Below are 22,798 nucleotides of genomic sequence, written 5' to 3' on the forward strand. Positions count from 1 at the left end.
CTCCTAGTGCCTGAAGCTGTTGGTGTGGAAGATGAAAAGGAGGGGCTTCATTGTTTAGGCCTTTCTCTTCCAGTATCACTCCTTATTCCAGCTTCACATAAACCTTGTATTCTGAGGTCTTATAACTACTACTGGGCATCTTTTCAACAATGATGTCTGCTCAAGGACGTCTCCTACTGGAGTGTTCTTTAGAACTAGTCTTTCAGATCCTTTAGAAAGATCTCAATTTAAGTCTTTCAGATTCTACCCTATTTTCACGATCTGAGCCTTTTGCATGGAAGGGGCAGCCTTCCAGTGTGTAGATGCTCTCATTGGTCGACTGAAAAGGTTTTCCCTGTAGCAGCCTAAACTAAAAATAAGGTAATTGGCCCCTCCCTTGGATCTTCCACTAGTCATCAATCTCTGCCATTTGATCCCTTGGAGGATGTTTACATTTTTTTTTATATCTTTTGTTGACAATCACATCTGCTTAGAGAATTGAGTTTTGTTCATTCTGTTCCTCCATATTTGAGAATGTTTGAAGACCGGATGATATTACGCGTAGGTACAGTATTTATTCCAAAATTCACCTCTGCCTTCCATCAAGAGAAAGAGGTGCTTATTCCCTCTTCTTTGTCACCTACATCTTCGAATGTAAAGCCTAGTTTCATTTACTGGATGTAACTGGGGCTGTTCAAATTTACCTCCCACAAAGCAGCAGATTTTAGGAGGTGTGATAGCTTTTTCATTAATTTCGGTATGCAGTTTTTTTCGGCAGTGATTTCCAGATTTATGCAGCTACGCTGATCTGACCCTCCCCTAACAGGTTCAGCCTTGGTCTTCAATGGGGTATGGATATTTGCACTGCAAAAGCACATGAGCTACTCCATCCACTTTTAATTCCCATTGCAGATTAGTTGTGGCATACGATTCTGAACTAGTATTTGGTACTGATATTTTGGTGAGTGGTTCAGGAAGGTGATTGCAATTCTTTGGTATGTTTTTCTCTTTCTTGATATACAGGAATAATTGATGAATGTTGCATGACCTCTAATGTTTGGTGTGCCCTTTTTAGATGGATAGCAACAACGATATATTTCTTGGGTATATTCTCCTATAAGTATTGAGTGGAACAGAGAGGGAGGCGAACAAGTAATGTCTGAATTACTTACCAGTAATTTTCAATATTATGATTCTTTTTCCAGTCCTAGTACTTACGTCCCAGCGCCCCTACCAAATATGCTTCATCTGTGTTCCTTTCTCTTTGGTGTGTGTGTGTGTATATATATATATATATATATATATATATATATATATATATATATATATATATATATATATATATATATAGCGAGTAGAGGGCGTAAACACCCTTCATGGCAAGGGTAGGTGGGAAAAAGTGGGTAGGGAAACATTTTTGAATATTTGGTGCCTGACTCCCAGTCGTTCCATTCGTCTCCTCCTAATAGGTGCCGTGTTTTGCAAACACCTCTGCAGAATCAGACTGGCCATTCTGCCACATTGGCATTTCTCATGAAGGCTGCAGGCTTAGGGGCTGCTTTCAGGGCACGACAGGGCGCCGTGACTCAACCATGCTCCTATAGCCCTATTCTGATCACGCCTCCATGCATTGTGGGAATAGTTTGAACATCATTAACAGAGCTGATTGTGTTTCCTGTTGGGGCCCTCCCTACAAGAAATGCAGGTTCCAGAAGTACAGAAAGAGCATGCAAAAGCTGTGATGGGACAGAATAACACAGCTGCTTACGTTTGCCGAAGGGCCAACCTACAGAACGCTTGGCCACTGGGATGGGGGTGGAATTGGAGTATGAGATGCACATAGAGGAGGAGAGTCTTGATTTCTTTCATGAAAAGTAATACACGTATACATTGAGAAACAACAATCAAGAGCACAGTCTTTGGGATGTTGACTGGGCACCCGGCCTTATTCACTGTGAGATGACTACTTGCCCATGATTCTTTTGTGTGCCTCTGTATTTACATCAGCGGCCAGAGTCGGAATTCACCATGTCTAAGACCCTGGTCACAAGAGCGGAGGATCTGTTCATCTCACTTTCAAACATACCACACCGCATACGTCACGTAACGCTGCAGAGTGTGCACTTTCTGTTGCAGGTCAGTGCGTTGGTTCAAGATTCATATTGTGGACTTTATCCCAAACCCCATCCCTCATTTAGCTCTATGTTCAGTTTCCAGTATCTTGCGCCTCATCTTACCTGTCACAAACTAGTATTCACTGGGGCCACAATAATATTTTCAGTATTGCCTGATGTGTGCCTGTTCTCCCTTATTGTTTGTAAAATGAAAAATTATAGTATAACTGCAAGTGGGATTTCTTTAGCAACGCTGCCATTTAGGAGTTTTAAATAGCGTCATTATTTACCTTACAACGACATACAACAGTGAATCTGCAGCATTCCTACTGGCCTTGCAATCGCAAAGCCTGTGACTTGCAACCACAAAATACTCTTTGTGATGTACAAATCCCCTCTTGTTGATAAATCCTTTCCGACTCGCTAAAGGGTTCAACAGCTCTTTCTGAATTGCAGTTGGGAGGAGGAATGAAAGGTCCTCCCTTCCTAAGTGCAATTTGCAATGGCGTGTAACACTGGTTTGTAACCACAATTGCAAACCGTTGATCAGAGGGCGCACTGGGGGTTTATCCGGTTCCCAAAGGGAAGGCTGTACTCAGGTGTCTCTCTCCTCTTTGGGAATTGCTCCAGTCGTCCTCCAGCGGAGAAAACAGTGCAAATATACTTCTCCTGATGTCTCCCGAACGGGAAACATTTTCTTAAAACAGAACCCACGCCTTTAGGGGGCGCAGGCTGCTTTAATAAAACGTCTCCAGTTTGGAACTGCAGACCCTAGGATAGAAATCTGCTGCTCTTTGAAGGTCTGCATTCCTTCTTTCACAAATAGCCACCTCCCTAATTCATTTTGATTATCAATGTTTAGACAACACTCACCAGATGCATATTTTGCGATTTGACCTATTTGTACACAGGTCACATTGTATAATAACCCTGAGGTTGAAAAACGTTGGGGCGTACTTTGCACCCCCTGTTTGTAGGCTGCATGTACATACACCAGGTCCAGTCTCTCTAGACTAGTCTGCCTGTGCTGAACATGAAAAGGCCGGGTGAAGACCAGTTTAGCAGTGCAATATTGTTTAATTCGGAATAACCTGTAACTACAACTATTGCCAAGAAATCTGATTGTGCAAGAATGTGGCCAGAGGTTGACTAGTCTGCGGGAATATGGGTTTATTTGCAGACAAGTCTGTGCTTTTGAAAGGTAAGTAGTCACCATGGTGTTGCAGGGCCACTCGGTCCAGTCTCAGGGCTTTTCAGAACTACCAGTCTGTTTATAAGTCTTTTCGTTTCTGAGTTGGCCAGACTCCACTGCCTTTAATTTACTTTCAGCATTCAGGAATAGTTAAATGAGTCTAAATATTTGCCCATCAACGCGGAACTGATGTAAGTTTCGACAGGCCCAGCCGCAGTATCTAATGGCCTGTCACCTCCAATCCAAGTTTCAAGGCCCTTTCGGGATGCTGCTCCCCAGAAGGAACTGCTAATGGGAAACGGTGTGGAGGATGTGACCTGAGCACAACGTTTGGAAGGCAATCTTTGCACACACACCCAGGCCTGGCATTCAAAGTGTGGAGCAGCTAGCCTTGAAAAGACAAGTCTCAAGAATGATTCACTCTTGTTCATATCTCTGCCAGACGTATCACTTCCAGGCCAAGACAAACCAAGGTCAAGCTGAGGCCCTGTGGAACTACGGTGCTATTTTATATCACAGTGTGAAACAGGGACTTGCACCAGAACTCCCGGGAAGAAGAACATGTTTTGTTGGTTCGGCCCTGCCCTGGAATTCCTCTGCGATGTAGGAAAGTCAGCTGTTATTCAGCATCCTTAAGAGTACATTCCAGAGTCCACAGTTTGTTTGCGTTCCAAACAGATAAATAAATAACAACGAAAGACTTTCCCTCACCTCCGTGCGCGGAGCTAAAGAAAGGAGCACAGTCCGCACTATAGTCGTAGCAGACTAGCAGCAGTGCTCCGGGCCCTCGGCCTTCATCCAGCACTGCCTAGAATCACCAGACTTAAAATGGGCGACAGCTCTCACTGAGGAGGTCACCGCTGAGCTGTAAAACTGAAGAAAAATGTTAGAGCATCGTTAAAACGTGGTTTGTTGTCATGTAGACTTCCACTCTGTATACATTTACAGTCACCTCCTTACAGAGATCATGCATAATCGTTCATTGTGATGCTTGTGGCTTACCACCCTCCCCACCACCAGCTTTGATGTGGGAGAATTTGTTGTGGCTTTGCAAGGGTCCGATTGGCCCTAACGGAAACAGGAACAATGTGCCCCAAATGCCACGGTTGGATTGTGGACAGCCGTAGGTAGATTGTAATGGGCCCTTCCCTCCCCAGGCCCTGGTGCCACTATAGCGACTGCATTTATCATAGCAGCAACTCCGGTACTTTCGGTTTGTCAAATAAATAGGCAATGGCTGTGTCATGTTTCCAGACGAATAACTACAGACATAACTTCTTTATCTGTCTTCTCCGACGATATATTCTTCATCCCATTGTTCACCTATTTATCTGACCCTCAGAGTAAAAAGTACAGTGGCCTAGCTCCATTCCATAAGGTCATGCACAAGAGCTAAATCCCCATGAAAAGCCCACCCCTGCAGTCTGCTCTTTAGATTTAAGTGTTTGGTTGTGTTATTTAATTCCGCGCTAATAAGTTTTGCTGTGCCAGAGTTCTTGGATACACAACAAAAACACTTTGTCATTTGTTTACAATTTTTCAGATTGTGTGTATAGGGGGGCTTTCGGTCATCCCACTACTGCAAGCGCTTGAATGAACTGCCGTTCACACTTTAGAACAGATCACTGCGCTGCCTGTGGGTGTGTGAAATGTTAATATGTAGCTTTGTCGGTGCAAAAGACCTTTCATGGCATGTTTGTTCACGCAGGTCGGGGCACACGTTTTCTCAGTCCCTGTCTGCCCATCACCTTGTGATGGAGTTACAACCCTCGTTGGGCCGTTGGGGGAAAGCCTCCGACCCACTCATCTTACAGTGCTGAATGAGGTCTGTTCTGGGCCACCACTGAAAGCTGTGCCCCCGACACATTCTGTTGTGCAGCGATAACTCACTATGTCACAAACTAACCAGGACGAGAAGTCCAAGAAGTTCAGTTTGGGCTGTTCTGTAGTTTTCTCCCTTTGCAGAGCCATTGGAGGTGCAGAGCTCAGACCAATGGACCAGAACATTTGTAGCACCAGGAGAATCGTGTTCAATGCCTTGGGGCAATCTTACAATGAGGGGACGAGAAGTAGAGGGCTTCTTGCAGTTTAGGATATACGTTGAAGAAATTAATGGTGTTTGCATTGATGTCTACATCTGCCCTTCTGCTCCTTTCGCTCTTGGGATTTGAATGTTGCCCAGAAGGTACGTGTTTCCTATCACTCTTCCCAGACCAGAGTACTGTTAACTCAGCAGAAATGTCCATGCATAGCCAGTTATTGTCTACAAAGTGGAGATCATCTGCGAGGAAATTAAGAAAATATTTGTTTCATAGTCACACACCCACATTCACTGACCCAACCTCTGTCCTATTCTCATTCAGTTTCAGCACAACAGGAGGTAGATTCCAAGCAAGATGTACCATGAGTGATTTTTCAAGTACTGTGATAGAAAATGCAGCACAGCACTAAAAAGGGACAGTAGGGCACCAAATGTTCACGGTCAAGTGAAGAAACTGAAATAGAAACGAATCCAGATGCCCCAATAAAACATGCTTTGTGGGTGAAGTGCACTAAAGTTGGAGGGTGTATCCGTCACAGGGGCTTGAGAGGTAGGCTTGAAAGACAGTTGTTGGAATTCCGACCTTCGTAAATGCTGCAAGAAAATTAAGAACACTTACTAGGCGAACCAGTAAGTAATTTTGCTTACATGATTTTTGAGCCTTGTGTAGGTACAGAATTAGTTGTTTCACAGAGCTCTAGTAAACATCAACATTAACATTAAAGAGATTAAAAATTATGGGATATGTACAGAGAGGGACTTTGGGTCAGTTCCTTTCTACCATTGTTACCTTGAAGTGTTGTTGATCCTTTTGGAAAAGGCTTTCCGGTACTTAGAGTATTAATAAATGACATATGTACTTTGGCCGTTTTACCAGGACTTTCTCTTTTCTCAGTTGCTACATCTGACACCCCACTCCTGCGCCTCACCTTGCAGTGCGGAGCCAGCTGATCTCTAGGCTGCTGAGGAAGGTCCCTGCTCCCTCGGTGCAGTTCAGGTTTGAGCCCTCCCTGCGCTCAGCAGTGAAATGGGTTTTCCCTTATCCAGTGTAATACAGTTCCAGGCTGTTAGTGAAAGCCCCATCTCTTCCTCTTGTGGTTCAGCAGCGGTCCAATTTGTTGCTCCTCTAAAAAGAAAATATACTTCCCCCTTCCTCAAAGTATTGCTGGTTTTCCACATTTTCCACAAAAAGCTTTCCCTCTCGTAACTGGTCCTAATTTATTTTCGTCACAATAGCAGTCGCCCTAATAGAACCCTGCCCTGGGGCCCCTCTATGGCAGTACTTTGTGTGCATCTTTCACAATGCGGGTAGGAGGCGGCTCCTGAAGAGACTGCCTGACCCGATCATAATGCCAGCAATTATGAGGCCTCAGCAACTAGATGTTGCACGAATGTGTAACTTTTCCTGTACCCATTTCACAATTCAGTTTGGAGGCAGCAGTTGAAAACACTGCCTAGGTGGCTCTTACAAAGAATGCTGTGGCTTGCCAAGATCATTTGTGCACCTCTGGAAGTAGCACACACTTATAATTTTTTAATAGGGCATTCAGCATTGACGATGGCACATTTTGGAAGCACCACAAAGCTTACTGTGACATTGAGAAAGCTGACCTTGATCCCGCTCCTCCAGGCACTGAAGCCACAATTGTCACCTGCTGAGTGCTAAAGAATGAGTTCGGATGCAGCCACGAATGACCAATGCAGTTCAGAAGGTCAGCACCCAAAACACCCAAACTAGATAGTGCTGAAATGGCAGACACGTAGATTTCTCTGTGAAGTGAAGTGAAGTGAAGTGAAGTTAATGCAGGGAACATACACGGATCATTTTCTTCAGCATATCTTCACAGACTTACATTTCCACTACCCGATGAAGCAATTGGAACAAAGAGCTATTACATTAGAAACAACCCAGCTTGGCCTGGGCTTGTTTCCTAAGACTGAAAAGCTGTCTTGCAATGGTCAAATGCAGGGTTCACTGCATAGCAAATATGCATGTTTACTCCTGGAACAATATAAAAAAAAAAAAGTGGTGGCTGAGTTCAATGTGTTAATGCATTCATTTTTAGCACATTAGAGTGAGACAAACAGGGGGTGCAGCAGGAACAGAGACATTTGTAAAGTAGTACCTCATGCAGTTCAATGGAGGCACCTGAGTGGAGGAGGAAGTCTGCACCCAAACGGCAAATATCATTTGGAGGGCTGAGCTAAGACATGACTGACTTGGGGCCTGATTTAGATCTCGGCGCAGGGAAATACTCCTTCACAAACAAGACAGGTATTCCGTTCGGCTTATTGTGATCCCATTATATCCTATGGAGACTTAAATCAGCGAACAGGATATCCGTAGCATTTGTGATGGAGTATTCCTTTCACAGAGATCTAAATCAGACCCTTAGTCTTAAGTCAGTGTCAGAAAGAGACTGGGCAAAGACAACCAATGGTTGAATGGAACATATCAACAATTGGCATATTTAATTTACTAATAAGTTGCTAGTAAAGTGATATTATGCGTAACAAGGCCTGCAAATTAAATGCTGCTAGTGGGCCTGCAAATGCAAAAAGAACAGATGATGTACGGAATGCAGAACAAATCAAACCTTCACCCACAGTCACAGATCTGGGTTTAATCCATCGTTTTTTTTGCTCGCCATGCCATTCCAGTTTGGACCCAGCCGTATGCAAATCAGTCTTGACCCTACTGCCCATGGGAACATTCCAGCCCGAACTGCCAGACCAGGTCCTCCCTGAACCAGAAACAAGCATCCTGGGACCGGTTTCGGGGTATCACCCTTCATCAGCCAGGCTAGCTTGAATTTTTTTCCATAGAGAGCACAGGACCCACGTCTGGCCATACCCTTCCCACTTAGGGCAACAAATGCAAAAAAAAACAGATGATGGATGGAGTGCAGAACAAATCAAACATTCACCCCCTGTCACAGATCTGGGTTTAATCCATCAGTGTTTTTGCTCGCCTTGTCATTCCAGTTTGTGCCACTGGATTCAAGCTATCCTGGCTGATGAGGGGTGATACCGCAAAACTGATTCAGGATTCTTGTATCCAGTTCAGGGAGGACCTGGCCTGGTAGTTCGGACTGGACTGTTCCCATGCAGAGCAAGATCAAGACTGATTTGCATATGGCTGGAACGAAACTGGGGTGGCATGGTGAGCAAAATAATGACGGATTTAACCCAGCTCTGTGACTGGGGGGTTAATGTTTGATTTGTTCCACATTTCATTCATCATGTTCTTTTTGCTAGTGGGCCTGCGGCACTGATTGTGCCACCCACTTAAGTAGCCCTTTCAAACATGTCTCAGGCCTGCCATTACAGCCTGTGTGCAGTTTTAAAATGTCATTTAGACCTTGCAAAATAAACCTTTTGCCTGGCCCAAGTGTTCATTTTTAATACATATGTCACCTCTAGGCTAGGTCCTAGACAGCCCAGGAGGCAGGGTGTAGTGTAAAAAGTAGGGCATGTACTCTTAAGTTTTCATGTCCTGGTTGTGAAAAACTCTTACATTTCATCTTCACTACTGCAAAGCCTATTTCTCCCATAGAATAACTTTGTAGATGCCTTGGTACATTTAATAAGTGATAAGTTCTAAACAGGAACATCTAACCAGTTCGTTATTGATGTCTTTGGAAATGTAATGAAATATCCTCTCTAATAGTGAAGCCTGTCTCTGGGTCACATGACTGGCTGTAGTTGGCAGTTGGGCTTTGTGTATTCCTCCTAGACAGCCATACACAATATATAACTTAGGTATGCCTAGATGGGCCATCACTGGCAGGACTGGATGGTGGAGCTGGGCACAGCCATACTTACACTTGAATAGGCTGTGTCCTGCCATCTCGCAAAGGGCTGCATACTCCCTGTAGTTATTCTGGAGTCAGGGTAGGGGAGGCAGGAAACCTGAGCACTTCAAATTGAATTCTGTAGACGTTTCTCCCACTTCAGAAAAGGCACAATGTAAAAATATTGGACCTCGGACTCCAGCTCTTCAGTACACTTCTAGGCCTGTGGATACTACAGAAGAATGGCTGCTATGCTGCTTTGCTGCTAGAAGGACGGCACCTCTTATGGTCTGCTGCCTGTTGCCCTGCTTGTTGAGTAGGATGTTGGACCTGCACCTTTCATTCCAGGCTGAAAGGACTCCAAGAGTCAGACAGCTGACCTCCTGTTCTGAGTTACAGGGACATAACAAGCGCCAGAGGCTCCCTGCAAATGCCCAGCTGAACTTATGCCTGGACATGCAACTGGACCTGCCTGAGTGAGTTGTGGACCGCCAAGTGATGTCCCTCAGGTCCTACACCCTTGCTGTGCTCAGCTGAGCTCCCCCCAGTTTTTTGGGCTCTTAGAGAACGGTCTTGCTAAGCTAAGACCGTGCCACCCACACCAGCTGCCAACACGAAGGTCTAGCAAACCATCTCTTCATGCTACAGCATCAGCAGCCATCATGAAGCTCCAGCCCTGACCATCCGTGATACCAACAAGATCTTTGTGCTACAGCAACAATCATCGGCGACACCTGGCCGCCTGTTCACCCTTCTTCATTGGACACCCGCAATGCTTTCACTACCCCCTGCAGCCCCTTCCACTGCAAACAAAACTCTTGGCACTGGACTGGAATGAAAACTCTTTAAGCGGGACCAGCCTCTTCCTGTATCCGACCCATGCTTCATTGTTGTTGGCCTGAACTTGTGACTTTTCCCTGGTTTTGCATCCCCAGATAGCCGTGAGTGGTGCTTTTAAATGCTATTTTCATGCAATCTTTGCAAATTCAATCGTTTTGGTGTCAAATTATTTATTAAAGTTTACTCTTTTTCTAAATTGGTGTGGAATTTTTCTGATATTGTGTTTTCACTTTTGAAGTGCTGTATAAATACTTTACACATTGCCTCTAAGTTAAGCATGAGTTCTCTGTGCCAAGCTAACAGAGGGTTGAGCACAGGTTAATTTGAGGTTTGCTTGTGACTTCACCCTGACAAGAATTTTAGTTTATGCTTGAGAAGGGTTTCATCCCCAGTCAACCAGTAACCCAATTTCCTACAGTTGTCAAATATCCCACCTAAACAATCTGAACCCAAGTCCCTAGTAGCATCCTGCCCTGTGATACAGCACTCTGCTATAACTTAACACCAGCAGGAGGAGTGTTGTGTTAACGATCAGATAGGCACTAAACTGTTGCGGCTGGTAATCCATCCACGGGTGCAAAGGGCAGCAGAGTAGAGTTTGGCATAAGCCTATAGAACCTTACATCAAACATCTGGATAAGGTTGGAGGCTTCTCGTCTCAGGAAACTATTCCAGGAGTAAACTCTTCTTTCCTTTTTCCCTTTGGCGCGATCTGGCGGGTAGCCTGCTTGCTAACATCAGCGCTATATAAATAAACATAGTATGAGCACACAAGGGTTCTCACTACATTTGATACTTGGAGATTGAGTGATTTATTTTGCATTATAGTGCTTAGGGTGACATTACAGAGCCACAATAAAACACCACACAAAGTTCGACAGTCATATTATCAAAGCCAGCTTGCAGCATGGTATTTTGGTGGGAGAGGACGAAGATTAACATTTGCATAGTTGCATCTGCCAAGATGGCTAACTGTGTCAACTGAACCCTAGCAAGGCACCAGATTTCCCCAGGCCCAAGCATCCCGACCCATAATGGTTCCGTACCATAACAACCCATTTATGCATAGGAAATCAGAAGACGACCGTTTTAAACTCAGGGTATTAAGGCTGCGATGCTTGATTAAACTTAATAACCTGGAGGAATAGAGAGAGTAGGGCCCATCTAGAGAATAAATACTTCTATAAGCCCCTCCCCACACACATACATCTCCATTCGGGGGTTAAGTCTGCCCTCCCAGTTTGCTTTGGAACATAATGTGTGCGCTGTGATATGAGGGAGATGTGATGATGTTATGACGGCAGCTCCGGTTGTTTGCTATTTTAGAACAGATCATGATAGTTCTCGTGCCTACAAATTCGAAGCAAATATATTGATATATTTGGCAATAGCATTCTGTCATTTCAAAAATAAATTCTTGATTTCTTTTCACAAAACACTGGGGAAATTTAGAATTGTGTTTTTTTTCTTCTTTCAATGGCTCTAGCAACAGTTCCCTTCCACATATTATTTTATCACCAAAGGAAATGAAGAGCAGAGGGTCCAGGGCATGCCAGCATGAGGACCAAACCCTAACCAGTATTCAACTGACCCACTCCACCGACACACTCTACTCCTAGCCAGGAGTCTGAGACAGCAGCTGGGGGAGGATGAAGGATCACCCACAGAAACGCTGCATGCAGTCCAGGGAGCAGAAAAACCCGATGACTTCTCAATGCCGGCAAGGAGCAAGTACCCAGAAACAAATTTCGCTTTAGGTCCAGCACGGGCCGGGATGCTGCCCTGGCACTATGAGCCGCCCCTTGCAGTGAGAGCTGTACAGCTTCTGACAAACCGAGTAAAGGGTGACGTGAACACAGAAAAAACATACAAAAACACAGGGGTCTTTTGCTCAAGTGAGCAAACGAGGGGTTGAGCCTAACGCTCGGTGGGCACTGTAACTCCGTGAACCAGACCCACGTAAAATACATCTAAAGGGCGTTGACTGTATAAAGGCCAGACCCTCATATACGCACAAACCTCACTGTCAGGTGGATTTTATCCTAAACGTTTATCATAAAGTTCGTCCAAATAAGCATAGAGAGTCCCATATTTTTCTAAAAAAAACACGTAGGTGAAATATTTCGAAGGATTCCTGGTTGGCTGTGAGTCTGACCCTCCACAGTGTATTCTAATTTGTCACTTTTCTACTATCCCCAGTGTGATAATCTCCAGATGTACTAGTACAATACGGTAATGATGGTCAGTGTGCCAATGGTGTTGCACAGTCAGACCAGGACTGTTTATTGGACCAAGTCTGGTGAGTGGTAAACATTACTCTCAGATTTGGGTCAACATTGCCATACAGGTTACAGATAGGTTTCAGTTATGTCATTGCAAGAAAAGTGACACCTGTTATTGACCACGTTTATGCTAACTATGTAGGCGTAGCACTATTTAAAACAATCACTGGAAAAGTAAATAGGTGTAGCTTGACTATGGTGTTTAAAAGTTGGCCTACAGGCTTTGCCAATGTGTGTTATTCCGGCCATTAGTGGCTGGGGGAAGAGGAGCCCCAAGGTGCACTGAACAGCAGCAGCATGCTAATGGCAGGATGAAAAGAAGTTGCTGGTATGCTGCTGCAGAATATGCCACAATCCAACAGATGGTGGAGATCGAATGATTTGCTCCTGAGACGTAAGAGTGAGTATTGTGCCTTTTGTTGCCCATTTCGCGAGACTTCAGAACGACGTACTGACGTCAGGGTTTTCTGATCTGAAAGAGACAGGTCAGTGTGGAGACTATGATTACGTCCGGCTCACATTCAAGTGCTGATAAAACATGTAAATAAATGATTATGATGGTGAAAAAAAATATTGGTGCACGAATACAAAGTGTGAGATAACGTTTTTAGTGTGCCACAAAAATGATGACTGATAGTACTTTTGAGACGTTAACAAGTCCTTCCTATATTGCAATGCAAGCACTGCACAGTAGATGGAATGATGCACCAAACAGACAATATGAGGAGAGAGAAAAATACTCCTCTGGGCGGAGTCGAAGCATAATCTGTATATATTTAAAGACTTGGTCTGATACCAGCTCTGTGTATGGAAGAGAAAATATTGCCACTCCCTCTGCTTACATCTGCATACTCACTCAGCCCTGCCCATCACTGCTTAACAATACTAGGATACCAGAGATGAGGGGCAACGCAGCAGCAGCCATTGATCTCCCCCAAGCTTCAAGCCAGGGTCCTGGGGAGGCTGCATTCCTAAACTGTGATAAGTGATGGGCAATGCCGTCCGTCACATGGCACTGTCTTGCTATCCTCAGCAGCAAACACTTAGGTAGTCAGTACTACGTTCTGAGTACACGTGAGGTCAGCATGTACTGTAAGAAATACTCTGGCTCTATGTGGTGTCTGTAGAATGTATTGTAAGTGTTCAATCTCCTATGTTTATAATTGCTACAAAATGCTGCACTGTTAAATTGACATCACAGACAGCAATGCTCTGGAAGAGCAAACAACGCGCCACATATTAAAACATTACTGCCTGCCCCAGTCTGGATTCAGTGACAGCAGAGAGGCAACAGGAACGATTGAAAAGGTTTTCAACACTGAAGGCAAAGTAGCAATGTATCTGCCTGAGTGCTGGCAAAATACTGTACTGATCAAAGAGTCACTATGTGGGGTGGGTCTTTTGTGCTTATTTGGCATCACCACTCACTATCCCCTAAAGGCTGTTATCTCACTTTACCTTGAACCCAGACTGGCTGCAGGTGTTTCAGGACAGCTAGACTAGCTTTGACCCATCTTATACCATTTATCCCTGGGCATGGTAGCGGTAGTGAAGCTTCATGAACTCTCTCCCTCTGAATATGGTGAGGTCAGTTACGGCAGTGCAGTGATGTGTGGATTCTGAGTGGGCCTTCGGATGAAGCGTGTCAAACCTGATGTTCCTTCAAAGACGCACCTCATCTGGCAATCAAGAGCTCCACAAGGTTTAGCCCTACTGTCCTAATTCTTGGAGTAGAGCAGTGCAGCAAATGCTGTCTGGTGCAAAACCTAAAGGATAACACTGAAAAAAAGGCCTTTCAGAAACATTTTGTAACCAACACAGAAGCCAATCACAGGCTGCTCTGGGTTTTAGCCAATGTGGGTTCCGCAGTTGTGCTCTACAGTATTGTGGTAATATGGAACATGGTGAACTGGTGCTGGTTTACAGTATAGGTTCTAGAATTTTTCAAAAAAGCCTTTCTCCATTTTTACCCTGTCTTGAGCAGCCCCAGTGAAAAAATAATTTGGGTTGAAACGTCAACATCACCCAAGGGATTGTCCGTAACAAATATTTATGATGTAAGGAACAATATTTGGATAGAAGTGCATATTTCTGAGAAACTGGCAACATCCTGGTTTTGCACATATCCATGTGACATTTTATCATTTATGCCATTTGCACTTATGCGCACTTCACCATCTGCAGTTGTTTCCAAAGTATGCTATTACCCAATTCGATATAACAATAATATACTTTTTGCATTCAGAAAGGCATTGTGTGATTTATTTAATGTATAGATTGATAATTTGACTGGCATAGAGCACATTGAACCTTTGTTCTAAATCTCGGAGTAGCACATGCAAGTGGGCCACCTGCCATTGCCTGTCACCGTACCATTGTATGGTGTTAGCCTTGCAGGGCTTTCTCAGAAAATGGTTTATGATTGTATGTTAATGTGCTCCACGCGATGACTTTACATCCCTGCAAGGCCTAACTGAGTGTCATCCTTCAGAGACATTATGTTTAGTATTGTTGAGCACTTAATTAGGCGGCAGTGACACCTGTTACTTACAGTGCTTAGGAACTGGGCCACTACATTGTGAAGCACTACATAAATAGAAAGTCATTGTTATTCAAGAGCAATGTGAACAACCTCTTGGTGCCACAATATAAAACAATCTCGGTCCTTGATATATTATTATGTTGCAGATAGCAGACAGAATACTTTGTCCCAGTGCAAACACTGTAAATGTAATGCCATTCAATTTACTACACATAATCAAGGAATCGAATCAATCTCTTGCAGTGTTGCTGGAGAACGTCGGAGAAGAACTGGACCCAATTCTTGAACCCCTGTTGCTCAAGCAAACATTTAAACAAGGGGGCAGCATTTGCATCCGGCTTGGAGATTCAACCATCGAGTACGCGCCAGACTTCCGTTTCTACATCACGACCAAGCTGAGAAACCCTCACTACCTTCCCGAAACATCCGTAAAGGTTAGTCCTGTCAGACGAATGTGCTTTATCCTCTTTTTTCCTCCATTAGCATTTCTCCATCCACCAGGGAAATAGTGGTCGACAAAAACAATTAGACGGAAGGGTAATTATGCCCAGTGCAGCTGTGACTTGACTTGCATTTATGATGTCCCCCGAAGGCCTCCTCGTCTGTAAACACTGATGTTTTGTCATTTCTAGTTACTGTTATTGCACACAGTGCAGTCGTTTTCTCTTTGAGGAAGTTCGTCTTGTCATTTGACTTTTCACCTGGTGAAACGCCTTGGGTTTTCTAATCTGATAGTCTTAATTCTGTGTCAGATCGTGTGGCTCCCCTGTGTCCCATCAAGCTTCAAAGTACTAATTGAGTTCTTCTGGTTGCTGCTTGTCAGGAGGCAGAAGTTCATTTTCTTCTGCTTATAATTAGGAAGGGGCTCTTTTCTGCTCCAGTCGGTTCCTTGAGGGACGACATTACTTTTAAGTACCTCTGGCACTTTTTAAGAAGCAACTGACAGCAGTACAAGTACTTGCATCTGATTGGCCCAAAATACTGTACGTTGGAGCACAAAGCAGTGGTTTATACATCACTAGAGGAAGGAGATGGAAATATGTAGACTTAAACCCCAAATGGCAACAAATAGAAAATGCCAGCAATGCAGCTCAAGAAAGACGTTTTGCAGTTTAGCAGAAACAAAGAGAAATGTGTTAAATATTCTCAAATGACCCTTTGTGTTTTGTCACAATAATTGAACAAATCTCCAATTCTATGATTGTCATAAATGAATATAAAAATGCATTAAAACAAGGGCATCCTTTCTTTCATGTGAACAGCCAGATGTCTGTTGGTAATGCGAGTGGAGGAGTCGTGTACGTAGGGAGAGATTCAAAACCATTTTACAATTGCATTTAATCACAAAAGAGTGGGTCATTCTGCAGAATGTAAATTTAGCAAGTGCTGCATTGAGGGCTAGTCAGCTTTGTAAGGTGGTTTTCAATGCTAGATCTTGCAACAAACCTACAAAATAAAGTTGCATTTCTGAAATATGTCGTTTTACTGATACTTTCAGAAGGATAGTTAAGAGTCAGAGTTCATTGCATCTTGTTTCGTGGAATTTCCAATGATAAAATGCCCAAATTGTAATCTTCAAATACCTCAACCTTGATCAGGTAAGTCTGCTAAAGAGTCCCACTGTCAGAGCATTTTCAATTGTTTAACTAAGCACAATGGATGAACTGTTGTAGGGTCTAACACAGGGGTCTTCAACCTTTCTATGACAGGAGCTACTTTTGGTCAATGAATATCTCCCTGAGCTCCTCATGAATATTATCACTGTTACAATATGACGAGGCCGGGTGAAATTAAAATTAAGGAAGCATAATTTTGCAGTACGCTTGTTATAACACTAACAATTACAGCATTACGGCACGTAATGTAATCAAATTGCGATGAAGAGCTAAATAAATGCAAACAGATAAATGAAAGCACCCAGAGTTTGTGGCAGCCTAGTTTTTTTGCACTTATTTGTGAAAACCGTATCCTAGCATAAAAAAATGACGAGCGGACACGTTTTGTGCTAAAACTTAGTGCTAAATTATAGATTTGCATTTTTGTATTATTTGTCCTTTTGTGTACGAAAGCAAATTAGGCACACCTCCAAAGATGACCACATCCAAAAAGATTCCACTTTCTGACCTTCCCATATAAGATTACCAATATCTAGCACTCCTTGCAGCCCCCCACTAAAGCAAATCAACTCTTGCTCCTTCTGCCATTCTTTCTTGGCCGAGTGTTAATTTACACCACGGATCTCCAACCTTTTCTATGACAGGAGCTACTTTTGGTCAATGAATATCACTCTCAGACCTTCATGAAAATTATCACTGTTACCAAATGACTAGGACTGTGTGAGGTTTAAATTACACCAGCATAATTTTACAGTATGCTTGTAATAACACTAAAAATTACAGCACTACGGCACGTAATGTAATTAAATTGCGCTGGAGCACTGTATAAATGCAAACATCCAGAAGCAAGCACCCGGTGTTTGTGGCAGCTGTTTTGTTTTGTGCTTATTTGTGAAAACTGTACCTAGCATCACAAATTGACCAGCAGACACATTTTGTGCTAAATTATAGTGCTAAGTTATGGATTTGCAGTTGAGTAATTATTTGTCCTTTTATGTACGAAAGCAAATTAGGTGGATTTTGCACACCTCTAAGGATGACCACATCTAATAAGATTCCAGTTCTTACCTTCCCATGTAAGATTACCAATATGGATCACTCCTTGCAGCTCTGCACTAAAGCAAATCTATTCTTGCTTCCTCTGCCATTCTTTCATGGCTGAATGTTAATTTACACACTGTGATTGACAGAATGAGGTACACAACATGACCAATCTCTATTCAACGTTGATGCTCTGTGAGGAAAAGCAAGTGGTCATGTTGCAGACCATCCAACTGCAGTGGACTGTCAGTGTGTGTTTGTGTTAGTGTGGAGACCTGACACTGTTTTTTTGGTTGGGCCTCCAAGGGCCTGAAAATGTGACTCGCTATCTCCTTTAGAGTGCACAGAGCCTCCCTTTAACCTATAGGGATGGGATTCCATGAGCTACTTTCAGGGATCTGGCGAGCTACCATTAGCTCCCGAGCTACTGGTTGGAGAGCCCTGGTTTAGGGTATGCCATGGGAGGAAGAGAACATGACATGTACACCACGTGAAAATACCAACAGATTATTGGGGCATCTCCTAGACATTCCATAATGGTGGGTTCTTGAAATAAAATTGAGACACTTCTGTTTTGTATTAACTTGGAGAAGATCCTATATCTAAAACAGCCATCAGCATCTTTATGAAGGTCTGGTTTATGAGACTTCCTCACCAAGTGATTGACAGCATAAACTTGGAAGTTCCGAATACTGGCCTCAAACTGAAGCCAATAATACAGATTTCAGGCAAAATGGAAATAAAATGTTACTATAAAAAAACAAGCTGTCAGTGCAGTATGTAACAGAGATTAAGATGTATGTCCATCCAAGCCACTTCCTGGTTTAGCCTGGAATCAGTCAAAGCTGGGTTGGGGTACATGCAGGTGGACGACATCCACCCACTATTTTCACAGGGTGGCCACCGTCCACCCTGCCAAGAAGAAGCTGGGCCTTACATTGAAATATTGAATGTATCTTGGTGTAATTTTCAGATACCGGGACACATTCAGCAGTTGTCTGCTTTCGATCCGAGCAATGACATGTAGGCGGTGAGGGGGCTTTTAAAATTCAAGCTCCAGCTGGGCCCATAGCAGGCCAAATGTAAGGGGCCATCAGGACTCCTTTTATTGGCATATCCTGCCTGACACCTATCTGGAGCCTGACGTCTACATGTAAATGTAGTGGAGGGGAAACAAAGGCTCCCAACTTCTTAGCACTTCACAAGTACTTAAGTGAGGCACACAGGGACTTTGTGCAGTGCCAGTACATGAGCAATAAAATGCACTGTAAGAATGTCAGATGTGTTGGTCTGTCCTGGTATTTACACAAAATAACAATTTAAATACTGCTATGTTTTAAATTTCTGATATAGCACTACTGATCAAAATTCAGAATGTCAGAGTGCTTTAAATCAAGCACACTTGTTACACTGACATTCAATCACATTTGTAAATCAATATAAAGATATGTTACATAATACAGTGAGGGTTATAAGGTGTAGGAGTCACACACCCTTCATGGCTTCTTAGCTTGCAATGGTGTATTAGAAGGATTACAATTTATAAATTGCAAGTAAGGAAATTACCTCTGCTAAAAGCAGTAACCCACTTACCTATCTATATAACAAAACAATAATCTGTGTCCACATGTAACATGATGTGCTTTGCAGGAGACACATAAATCATCTTTGCTACTTTGAGTTAAAAGGGGCACTAGACAAAACTCAAATATTTCTAGGAAATGTGTTAACCACCAAAGTTATCCTACCATTATTATTATTGCCTCAGATTTACTGGGAATCAGAAGATCTCTGCCGCAGGTGCCTCAACCCCTTAATATATTTTAAACTTCAGACTTTGCAACCTATTTAGCAGAACAGATTTAAAGTCATGTTTCTCCTTGTTGCAAATATGTTTGTGGCAGAGTTTTTAATTTTAAAAACAAATGCATAAATTGAGCTTCAGATTGTGTGTGAGGGTAGTGTCATTTTCTGGAGCAACCCTGATGCAAAATCTATTTTAGTACCACATTTTAGTACCATAGTGCCACACAAAGCCTGGTTAAGCTGATTTCTTAGAAAAAAAAACATGAATGCAAGGCAGCATATTGCCCTGCATTGGATTACTGTGTGCCAGGTAGGCATTACATGCAAGGAGTGTTTGTATGTATCTTCATAATGAGTTCAAATGTACTCATGATAGATCTACTATATATGTGTGAGGTCTTTAGATCTAATGTCATTTCTTATGATGTCACTTCCTGTAAAATCATGGGTTGTGATGTCACTTCCTGTAATGCCACATGCTGTGATGTCACTTGCAGACTGCCTAACTTGGTAGTCCCCCCCAGTTCTACTTTTAGGTCTTGAGCCCTGGAGCTAAGAAACTGACACCTGGATTTCCTGTTACTGCTCCCCTCATGGTCAGGGCCAGGTTTAGCGCCAGTGCAACAATCTGTGTTGCCCCACCTTGACCTCCTTCTCCACAAATTCCTCTCTGTTATCCTCCAACAGTGCCCCTCGCCTCTCCATGGTCCCGTTCTGACTTGCATTGCTATTTTTTGTACCGCTACTCATAGTTCACTCAGTTCTGTGATCTGCATGATATGCATTCTTTGCAGCAGGCACATTATCCCTCTGAACTATTTAATGACTTTATGATGAGTCAAAACTGCCACTAGACAAAAGTCTAATCTCTTTCCAGCAGGAACATTAATCACAGGGTTATCATACATTTTTAGTGCTGGAAAACTGCTGGACAATAAGGGGCTCTGCAGCAGGTACTTTTACATCTGTAAATTATTTATAAACACAACGCCGCCCCACCTTACCCCCACAGTTCCCCCCAGGTCAGCGGCAGGTGAGGCTGCATCGGTCGCACCGCCCTAAAGCCGGCACTGCTGGCGGGTATAGTCGAACGTGAACTGAGTGTCCTTTATTTTCATTCTCTGCAGGTAATGGATGACCAGGTAGTTCTGGGCTCCCTCCTTCGCTCAGGCACATTATCACTGAGTGACTTTGAGAATGTCACCATGCCATCAGAACTCCACGACTGATCTCAGTAAACACTGAATATTTCATTTTCAAGTGGGCACATTTTCTATAAATTTCGTTTTGCACATGTACTGGAGGAATATTGTTGTATTTCAAGATACGATTGGAGAATTCGAAATGACGTGCACCAACGGTATGCTTCAGATTTTCACTCCTCCGGGTGTGTCCGCTAATATATGTTCGTTTTTTGTCAATATGTTTGTTTCAACCTGGACCTATCGCTGCGGGAAGTCAAGCCCAATTAAGAGGTTCAAATTAAACAGAATAATTAAATGTGGGACTTGGCATTCTAATGCTGGACATTCTTTCATATTTCTATTGCTGTGCAGGTGACCTTACTGAATTTTATGATCACGCCCGAGGGGATGCAAGACCAGCTGCTAGGGATCGTCGTTGCCAGAGAAAGGCCGGACCTCGAGGAAGAAAAGCAGTCTTTAATCCTGCAGGGCGCCCAGAACAAGAGGTACGCCACACAAAGTCTGCCTTTGGCTCACTAATGTGCGCGGTGAATAAGATTCTCTGTTTTTAGTTTGTCTTATGCAGTACGTAAAGGAAGTAAACGGCTTAGAGCAAGTTTCCTCATGCAAATATAAGTAATTGGCGTGTGTAATCTTGTGGGGAGCTTACCACGTGAATCGGCCTTTGTCTCCTATGGAGACCCATTTGATGTATAAAAGGATTATCCTGACTAAATGGAGAGGGGATTTCTTAAACTGAAAATGTAAAGCTTGAAGGCGATGTGTGGGATGATTACTCAATAGAACTATTACATTTTATCTAGACCACGTATGCACGTTTGTTTAGAATAATATGTGATTTCAATGAATATTTTACCATTTATAAAAACTGAAATCTGTTATTATTCAATGAATATATATACTTATAGTTGTGCAATTACAAAAATCCTCCAAGAAGGTAGAGTGTTCTCGCCTTGTCGTTATCCTTTCATACGTCAAACGCACATTTCACAAGTCAGTGCTCGGGAAAAGAAGGAGGGGCGTGTAGCATCCTTCTAACAGTCAATAAATTCTTTTCGTTTTCCATTCGTGGGAGGAACTGGCGGGACTGCTTGCACTTTAGTGAGGGAAGTGTCTCCTTCTTGCTCAGAGAGCACAAATGAAAGGGAATGCAACCCAGTAAAACACACATGTATTGCCACGCATTCAAAAATGTTACAATTTAAACAACATTTTTCGTTTTTTTTCTGGAAAACACGTCGGAAAAAGGTAAAGTTAAAAAAAAGGCATCTGTGTATCTACGGGCTCCACACTTTTGTGGGTGAAGTGTGCCTCCCACTCTCGAAAATGACAAAAGAAATGAGGAATGCAATTTGGGAACTATGTATTGAGTTTGTGAATCGAAATATGATTTGTTGTCGGTAGAAGTGACGCTTAAGTGGGACATGTATTGTCATGTCTGCTCAGTGCTGATGGACTTTTTTTTACCTTTTGCAGGGTCATCTCCGATCTTTTTGCCTCCTTCCTCCTATTTTTTCTGATCTGTTTTTGTTGGTTTTAGAACTCTGGGTACTTTTGCCACTGCTAGCATGTGCTAAAGGGCATATGCTTTCTGTGTAAATTGTATTGTTGATTGGTTTATTCATGATTGGAATATTTGATTTAGTAGTAAGTCCCTAGTACAGTGGTCTAGAGGTGCCCAGGACCTGTAAATCAAATGCTACTAGTGGGCCTGCAATCTTTGGCTGTGCTACCTGTAGTGTTGTGGCCGGAACTGACCAGCACCACTAGAAGGGAAGCGGAAGGGGTGGGTGAGAGAAACCCCCCTGACTGAAGGTGCGAGATGGGTTGCACCGGGATGACGGAGAAGAAGAGACATAGGAGTGAGAAGGCGGGAAAGGGCAGTGTGTGATTAGAGAGTTAGAATAAAGGGTTGTTTCCTGAACACTGGCTACGCGTGTTTCTTGCGGAGCGCGCGCCTGCCGTGGCGTGACTTTACATTGGCGACGAGAGTGGGCCTACCATCCTGGTAGTGGCAATACCCACCGCACACCCAGCGACAAACCAGTATCCTTTGGGCACAGGCATTGACGCGGAAGAAGAAGCAGAAAGTCCGACCGGCTTACCTACCGAGCCGTCACGGACTGTTGGACCAACGCCACGCCGACCACCGGTCTCAAGGTGGTCCCACCGACTTCAATTCCAGACGCCGCCAGGGATTTCATTGGCAGCCACCCGTTGTGAGTTACCAGAAGCCCGTGCCGACAACCGGCACCGCCGCCCGACACACACTGGCCGCCCCAAAAGGGCTGGGCCGCACCAGGACAGCAGTGCGCGCACAACGAAACACCCGTACAAACCCCCAGC

The 22,798-nt window shown here is 43.6% G+C and overlaps 1 protein-coding gene across 2 annotated transcripts in view; it reads left to right on the plus strand.

The window, feature by feature from the left end:
* DNAH7 (dynein axonemal heavy chain 7) overlaps positions 1-22,798 on the plus strand; it is a 1,158,398-nt gene that overhangs the window by 778,531 nt on the left and 357,069 nt on the right. For both annotated transcript variants that reach the window (XM_069225862.1, XM_069225863.1), the window contains 2 exons: positions 15,028-15,218; positions 20,804-20,937. In XM_069225862.1, coding sequence (XP_069081963.1) covers positions 15,028-15,218; positions 20,804-20,937 — 325 coding nt within the window. The remainder of the gene's footprint in view (positions 1-15,027; positions 15,219-20,803; positions 20,938-22,798) is intronic.

The sequence above is a fragment of the Pleurodeles waltl genome, chromosome 3_1 (genome assembly GCF_031143425.1).
Source record: "Pleurodeles waltl isolate 20211129_DDA chromosome 3_1, aPleWal1.hap1.20221129, whole genome shotgun sequence".
Classification (NCBI taxonomy): domain Eukaryota; kingdom Metazoa; phylum Chordata; class Amphibia; order Caudata; family Salamandridae; genus Pleurodeles; species Pleurodeles waltl.